This window comes from Schistocerca americana, chromosome 4 (genome assembly GCF_021461395.2).
Source record: "Schistocerca americana isolate TAMUIC-IGC-003095 chromosome 4, iqSchAmer2.1, whole genome shotgun sequence".
In the NCBI taxonomy this organism is placed as follows: Eukaryota; Metazoa; Arthropoda; class Insecta; order Orthoptera; family Acrididae; genus Schistocerca; species Schistocerca americana.
Window position 1 is genome coordinate 827,411,935 of NC_060122.1, and position 9,141 is coordinate 827,421,075.

General features: G+C 36.4%; 1 protein-coding gene across 1 annotated transcript in view; it reads left to right on the top strand.

Annotated features, from left to right (window-relative positions):
- Window positions 1–8,093, top strand: part of LOC124612317 (probable maleylacetoacetate isomerase 2) — a 56,443-nt gene extending 48,350 nt beyond the window's left edge. The window contains exon 7 of the mRNA XM_047140447.1: window positions 5,916–8,093. Within this exon, the coding sequence (XP_046996403.1) occupies window positions 5,916–6,042 (127 nt within the window). The 3' untranslated portion in view covers window positions 6,043–8,093. The remainder of the gene's footprint in view (window positions 1–5,915) is intronic.
- The last annotated feature ends 1,048 nt before the right edge of the window (window positions 8,094–9,141 follow it).

Below are 9,141 nucleotides of genomic sequence, written 5' to 3' on the forward strand. Positions count from 1 at the left end.
TTTTAGTTTGGTTGCAAAAACTTTTGTATGTATGGAATAAGAGATATAATGCTCGTTAAATCCGTGTTTTACTCAAGTTACATGCTTCCTGATTAGTGCCAGACTAACTCTGCATCAAGGAACATGAAAGCATTGCAAAAATCTCTTCAAATTTTGATTGATCAGCTGCTGAAAACTTCCTTTGCACAGTGAATGGTTGTGTTTACTCAGATAGTTGTTTGTATTCCATTCTGAATTTCTGTCACTGCATCAGTCTCAAAGTTAACAATATAATGAAGTGGTGAAGCAGGACACACTGTTACAAAGAATTCCTAGATCATCTGCTAAACCTCATTTGCATTAGGTTTACCTACGATTTCAGTGTTCTCATTGATAGGAAATAACATTCTGTAAAGGAACAAAAAAGCCAAGATGGTTATTTTTGCCTATTACTCCTCACTCATTTATTATAACTTTACTAGTATTAAATCTTTTTATTGGTATAAAATATAAAGAATGGTAATTTGAAAATATCCCTCCTCTATTGAGCAGGTATTCCCAGACATGAGTTCAATGAATTGTAATGGTAAATCAGCAGTACCTCCGCGGATGGCGAACCTAATAAAGGGGAGAAAGCTTCGAAGAGCTAAAACTGAACTGTATTCAACACTTTATCATATTAATACATTGTGACCTAATTACGTACAATAAGTTAAAACTGTGTACCACATAGTGGCTCAGATCTAGTTCCCTACCTTTTGTAGGCAATGCACAATCTAGTTTTATATCCAAAATAGGGCAACGAACTGATTCAAAGCTTCAGCTTTTCATCAGATTCTCTGCATTCCCTACGAAACTTCTCAGGGGCATTCCCATGATGCTTTAGTATAAATATCTCAGGAAAAATGGATATTTCAGGAAGTAAAGCCTCTAGTAACACTAACCTCCATGTATGAGTCACTGAGAATCTCAGTTCATCAGTTGATTTATGCCTTAGAAATGTGGGTGAAATGACATTTCAGGATCACACCAAGTTCATTCTCTGTCGTAGGTCATTTAATATGCTCTCCATACTTTATAGATATCGTAGTTAATGACCTGCCCTCGTGCTGCCCCCCTCTCCCCCACCCCCACCCCAGTGACCACTACCCCAACTGTATTCTTGTTGCGGCCTCACAATGATTAGGTTATTATTCAGGAGTGAGTCAATTGACATGATTTACCAAGTCTGTTGTTCATTCATACTGAAATCGTTACATAAATGCAGAGGAAAACAATGAATAAGTGTTTTGGGTTGCAAATCGTGAATTTTTTTGACAAATTTCCGTATCAGTTCAACCCTGTTGTCTCATATTTTGCTAGTGAATGGATTCCATTCCATAATTAAAGTTGTGAAAAGTCTACAAAATACTCATCCACAGCTGCTGTAGCCCATTCATTGAGCTCAAAATATTTTCCTGCAATAAATTTCTGTATATGATGAAACCAATGACATTCTGAGAGTTCAAAGAATGGTGGATATGTTGGATGTTTCGGTAATTCAAGCTTGAATTACATACTAATGATCAAATAACTTTTGCGTGCAGATGTATTGCCCTGGATAAAGAGGATTTTCATTTTCTATAGAAATCAAGATTGTAATGTAATCAATGAGAAGAATCACTATTGCATCCTAGAAAATACTGACCATAAACTTTGGCTCTTTGTTGAAGCATAGCCATATAGCCTTTAAACACTGTTGTTACTGTTTTGTATCTGACGTGAAGTGGTGGTCCCAAGTCTCATCCACAGTAACAAATAGGCATACAAAATCAGTTGGATTCTTTTTGAAACTGTCCAATCACTGCTGAGAAACTCATTTTTGCATTTGTTGTTATCAGTGCTTAACAAAAATTGTACACGCCATGCCCACAGTTTCTCAGATTTAATGTTTCATGTAAAATGTGTTATTCTGTTTCTTCTGCTATACCTGTAAATCACTTGTGGCAACCGTGCTTCAAAAATGAGTGAATGGACCAGAGCCACTCACAGCCGGCCCAAGTTAGCTGCGTCAGATATCCGTCGATGTGCATGCCTGCCACTTGGCAAAATTCGGTCAACTTGGGGTGCGCACGGGTGCGGGTCAGCAAAAAAAGCAAGTGCAGCGCAAACCGAGCCACTGTACAGTGCAGAGACATTTTTTGAGAGTCTGCAACTTCAGTCTACGGACCGCTTGTGTCGAGCTTAGTGCAAGCTCGCCACAGATGCATACAGAAGTTTGTTTGGCGCTCTCCATTCGTTTCCGCTTTTGTTTTGTCACATCTGCAAAATATGTGGTGTCCCGAGAAAAATATTTGTTTCGTTCTGGACAGGCGTCCACAGTTCTCTTGTGCTCATGCAATCAGATGACACGCTTGTCACTGTGGAGTGTACACCCTCCCAAGATCGGTGTTTGAGGTTAATCGACATTGTGATCTGATTTCATTTTTCCCACTCGTACATTTGGCAGCATAGATACATTTTCGGCAAGTGTACTTATCAGTTCCCATTGCCACACAATCACAGTATCCTACATCCTGAACAAAGTGTGTGCGGGTGTGACAGTAAAGTCTACTCACTGCCCGACTGACATGCAAGCTGCAGTACTCACACATTCCTGCTTCACTCTTTGTACGCAACAATGTAAGTGTTAGCTCACTCGCGGTTCCATATCACTCGCACTGATGAAAGTTCATAGTCACATGTTTAGCCTAGTGATCACATCATGGTCATCAGTGAAGTGGGAACATGTAGGTATCACCACTTATATGTCAGTCGTGCAGTGAGCAGACTTTCCTGTCACACCAATGCACTTTGTTCAGGATGTAGGCCATGGTGAGAGTGTGGCAAAAGGAGCTGATAAGTACACTTGTCAAAAATGTATTTATTCTGCCAAATGAGTAAATGTACAAGTGACAAAAATGAAATTGGATCGCAGTGTCTATTAACTGGTGATCACAATAACTGTGTCTGCATAACAGTTCCACTTGAACACCAATTTCGGAGGGTGTACACTCCCTGTGATGAGCGCGTCATCTGACCACATGAGCACATGGGAACAGTAGATGCCTGTCTAGAATGAAAAAAACCTTTTTCAGGTATTTTGCAGGTGCAACAATGGAAAGGCGGAAACAAACGGAGAGCACCAAACAAACTTCCGTACGAGTTTGTGGGGAGCTAGCATTAAACTCAACCCACATGGCCCACGGATTGAAGTTACAGACTTTGGAAAAACGTCTCTCTACTGTATGGTTGCTCAGTTCACACTGCATGTACTCTCTCTCTCTCTCTCTCTCTCTCTCTCTCTCTCTCTCTCTCTCTCTCTCTCTCTCTGTTTGTTTGTTTGTTTTTATTATTTTTTAATTTGAAAACTGCACCTGTGAGTGCTAAAAGTTGCCTACCGGCCGGTATGCACACCGACGGATATCTGACGCAGCTAACTTGGGCTGGTTGTTAGTGCCTCTGGTCCGTTCATGCACTTTTGTGGCACGGCATTGTGGTATTCTTGCATTTAGAGAAGTATGGCCACATTTGAATTCAGCTGCCTATTCTTCACTGTTATAAATCGAGGAGCAGACCCCTTATAAAGCTTTTACAAATGTTCAGTGAATTTTCATTTTCATTGGTGATAATTTATAATATTTGTGTGTGCAGCACCACAACAAAAACAAAATTTCATTGATTTCATTTGAGAAGATAGCCTGTGACCTGGTGAAATGACAAGTGACAATTTGTATGCAAAATAAAGGCAACCAATTACCTATATCTGATTAATGTGTGACACATAGAAACAGGCAACAGAAAAACGTTCATACTAGCTTTTGAGCTCTTGCTCTTTCTCTAGTAGAGTATACAGATGCACACATGCAACCACACAGACACCCAAACTCACATGCTTGTGGACCCAGCATGATAATTTGTAATGAATAGCAGTTAGTTGGTGCTGTGAAGGTTCGAAGTTAATCTACATGTTGTCATCTTTGTTTTACGGCCTCTTTTTTCCACAATCACAGTATTACAAACTATATAGGTTATACCAACTCCTGTGACTAATAAAAGTCTTATTAAGGTCAAATGTGTTTTGCTTTTCTAAACCATCTTCATTGATTACTGTAACATAATGGCTTTTCTTACATTTTTCTTTGCTAGGATCATGAACATTATCATGCTTTCACTTACTTCTATAGACAGTATTAAATTATCATCATTACTTATAATTTTTTTTTATTTCTTATGTCATTCTTCATGTTGTTTACACATATGTGATAGATTTTAGCACACAGCATATCACATATGTGCAGAGGGACATGAAGAGTGATATAAGAAATAAGGAAATAGTGAGTAATGGTGATATTCTTTATAGATTTGATACTGTTTATGGTAATAAGTGAAAGCATGAGAACTGTTGGTGGTGATCTTACCAAATATAATTGTAAGAAAAGTCATAGTGCTACAGTAAGCACTACAGCTGTTTTAGAATAAAGCAAAATGCATTTGATCTTATGAAGACTTTTATTACAGTTGCAAAATATGGTATAACCTATATAAGTTGCTAAGTTAATCTGTCTGGAAAAAATAGCAGAGGCCTAATGTCGCAACAAGTTTTGACAAGACATCCTTCTGAAACTCAAAGACAGGCATTTTCATACCCCTACATGTACCCTTATGAAGCTATCATCTGTTTGGTAAAAGATGAATGTGTAAGTTTATTAACAATGCCACTAACTCACTTTGCTATATTCACAATTTTGTGAGCCAAATCAACTCTTGCGTAGGCAGCTAGTACATGTTCTATTGTAAATACGCACATCACACTTTTTCTGTTCACAGTAGCACAAAGGATTCCATAGTATTTAAGTCTCAGCACTAAAGGCTTCATTTTTCCCTACACTAGGTTCTCTAACATGTGTAAATGTTAATATTCTCCTATCTTACTCATAATTAAGATTTATGATTCCTTGAGATGTAGTGAGGTCTGCAGATTTTCTTTTTTCACATCATCATTCTTCTATTCCAATTACACACACTTCAGCAGTTCTTTCCCAGCTGTCTAATTTGGTCTCCATTAAGTTCTTTAAATGCCCATTCCTTTGTGAAGACACAAAATTGTAGCTTCCACATTTCGTATCACTATGTGCTACATCAGTATTGGAGAATTTTTATTTCTTGTGTCATTCCGAATGATAGTGTTATAAAAAGGATTTACAAATTTATTTAAGAAAGGTGAATACCTGCTTAATGTGTTTACTTGACTTTCAATATTTCCTACAAAATTGAGTTTTGGTGACCGTTCTTACAAGTAGTTGTAATTTCTCTCTCAAATGTTCATATTTTTCTTTCAGCAAATCTTCATGACAGAGAAACATTGGTGGTGGGCTAAATTGTGTGCTGGACCAGGACACAAACATGGCTCTCAGTATCTAATATTGCTTCAGCTTTCATTGCCTGTTTTATGGATGTGTAACAGAAAACACTGGGTACATACTTATTATGATTAATCATATCTTGGGAAAGCACATTTTCTAGTCATGCTTATACTTTCCATTCAGTTGCAGACTTTAAAAACTGTCTCTTTTGTTGTTGTTTTTGCATAACTTGTTAGGATTAAGATTTTTAATGGGGATTTTTTAAATAAAAATTCTGGAACTGTGTAGTATATTTGTTTGCCTTAAGTGTGGTCATATGATGGCACAAACTTTGAATAAGAGAGAGAAAGTTCCGAGTACTTTAAAGGAGATTATTTTGAGTACAAATTTTGAAAAGATCATGACAGGCTATAAATTCATTCTAGATGGTGCAATATGTGAAGCATTTGCTGTGCTCATTGAGTCCTGTCTCCAGCACATGAGAAGATAAATGTGGTAATCTTGTAACATAATAAATAAGTTGAGAAATGAAACATTTATTTTATTCTTCAGGTTTCATGTAGATCTTCGCCCCTTCCCAATAATTCTTCGTATTGATCGTGAGCTTGAGAATCACCCAGCTTTCAGGGCAGCACATCCATCCAACCAACCAGACTGTCCACCAGAAGCTACAAAATAAGTAATCGTTTATGTAATTGAGAAGTGTACTAACTTCCACAAATAGTTAAGACACAGTCATACCTGTATAACCTACAGACATTATTTCAGTTTTAAGCTAATCTGATATGAGAGATTAATGGATTAGACTCATCATATTATTTTATTTTGATGTGAGCCTATGCTTTTTAGAACAGTACTATTGTAAAAGCCTCTTTGTATCATTTGAGGCTATCTTCCAAGAAAATATGTTAAACAATACAGTAGATGAACTTACATGTCTCTTTAGCCTTAGTGCAGCTTGTAGTTTTGTCTAATGAGTAAAATACAGAAACAATTTATAAGACTGATAATTTGTGTTCAGAAATTGCGATAGAATTTCCTGCATAGTGAATTTGTAAGACACATTTCTGTAAGAAATTTTTTAACAACAGTGTAAAGCGTACAATACTGTTTTAATACCGTAGTACACACATTGCATGTTATATACTATCAAGCCACATAATAGATGTTGAAATAGTTCCATATGTAGCTACTCCCATCTGAAAAAGTAATTATGGGTTGTATATAAAAATGTAACAATATGTACATACATCATGTACGTCTATTATAATTTTGTTAGTGATTTTGACTTTTGTAATTTTGTAGCCAGTGATTTTTTTTTCCTTGAATATTTCTTTGTGCTTTACATGGTTGTCCCTTTCTGTGTTAACATTAATGTTAATTTATACAAATTTGTCCAATGAGATTGTATGTTCATTTGTTTTTAAATTTGTTTGCCCACTTGGAAGCTGATATTTTTTGTTATTTATTCCCCATTATTATTAGTATTGTGGAATGTTCTGGTGCACAATGTCTCAGTGCTTCATGTAACGTAATGTGCGACTTAACACAAACCTTGAAAATGCTAACATATGAATTGAAACCATTGCAAGATTAATGAGTAGCTGTCCTTTATCATGGAAAATAAGATCTTTGCATAATAGAACAGTCATTAAGTGCAGTTGTCAGTTTATACTTCTGTGAGACATTTTCAATATGAAGTTTACGATAGAGATGGAAATTTTGGCTGAACTTGTTGAAATTTACAGAAAGATAGTTATACTTTCCGTTGTGTAAATGTTGTTTCAGTTAAACAATGGAAAATCCAGGCTGGAATAATGACAGTATTATGAAAAGGATAGATTGCTAGTCACCATGTAGTGGAGACGCCGAGACGGTGATAGGCACAACACCAAGATTGATAAACAAGTAAGCATTCCGCCAAAAGACCTCCTAAAACACAACTCGATCACTCGACCATTGTCTTTGGCTGCTAGGCCTAACTGCAGGCCTTTTGGCCAAAATTTAACGTGTGCCTATCTCAGCATCTCCACTACATGGTGAGTAGCAATCTATCCTTACATAATATTTTTGTTTCAGTTAATGTCTCTCGTAAGCCTGAGATATTGTTTCTACCATGTTAACTGTGTAAAGAATGGTAATGTTTTCAAAATGGACAGACAGGTGCAAGCATAACACCCCCCCCCCCTCCCCCCCCCCCACACACACGTGGATTAATAAACTGAAATAATTTCTTGTTTCGTTAACACTTTCAGAGGTTTCAAGGGTGCATTTTATTATTTTACCCATATACTATTCTCTTTCTTAACATTGCTTGTGTAATTAACAAAACGTTTGAAAAGTACTTTCATTACTGACCAGAAACAGACAGATGTTAAAGGTAACATAATAACTGATTTTTTGAGATGTACTTAAAATATTAATTTAAAATAGGTACATTTTTTAATGAATTTCAATTGGTAAAGTAATTTTATTAAGACTGCTTATCTGTGTACAAATTGATGCATTCCAATTATATTTTTAGGGGACGGACTGAATCTTATCGTATACATATATTATATACATATATATTTTGTTGTTAAATGTTTTAAAGATATGATTGGTGTAAATATATACCTGTTTATTACACACAAATTTTATTTGATTAATATTTGTATTGCCTTTTTTTTCTTTTCTACTGTTTGTATTCTTTGTAAAATTAAATCGTATCTTGTTATAATATGTAAACTATTCCTTTGTGTAGCCTGTTGCATCTTGGTCACATTTATTAATTCGAGATTACTGATAAGATTTCTGATTTCCCATTTGAAATGCTACTGAATGCATTTGTGGGCGAACTGCTTATGCTGGCTCAGCGAGATAAGAGAAATCATTATAAAGAAGGAAATATAGTGATCAGTGCATACATCAACATATTCCCTTTGTAGTAGCACTCTGGAAACCATATTGTCAGAATCAGAGATATCTTCAGTTGAAATTATTTCCACATAACATTGTTCTAATCTATAGAATTACTAGAATGGTAACCATGCATTAGGTCTTTGAAGAGAAGACTTGTAGTATTTTCTGAAGAGCTGACAGGAATTTTACAAGCACAAGGGTTAGTTAATTGTTTTGTCTCCTGTCAGTTTTGTTCCTTGATGCATTGATAATACTGCTCCAAAACACTTGTGCCTGAACCAACACTGTACTCTGTCGTCAGATCTGCCACTGATCACTGCCTGTCCTCTTTACCACGCAAACAAGCCACCAGCATCCACGTTCTGTGATGAGGCATGGGCATCCAATAGCTTGTTGCCTACTCGTAGTTTCAATGACCTTCAACCACTTTCAATAGGTCCTTACAACAATAGCAAGGGAACAGCTTTGCCATTTCCCAAATGCTCATTCCCATTTGCCAGGCCATAATAATCTGCCCTTTGTCAAATTTGCTTATGACAGTGGATTTCCCCCATTTGTGGCCCTTATCATCAATAGAATGAGTCCCCTTTTGCCTCTGGTGCACTTATATGCTTTACTTACAGAGGTATGTACCCTCTACACCACCAGGCAGTCTCCAGTCATGTGGTCATAATGTGTGGGGGAGTTGTCATTAGGAATTTCAGTGTATCAGAACTTAGTTGCAAATGATTGGTCTACATGTAAAATCTAGGTTTTTGTAACAAGTCACATATGTTTGCATTTGACATTTTCAGTATAGACAAATTCTTCTTTGTAACGTTTAATATTTTATTGGTGATGCAACATCTTGCATAAATAGTGCTATGCATTTTTTCCA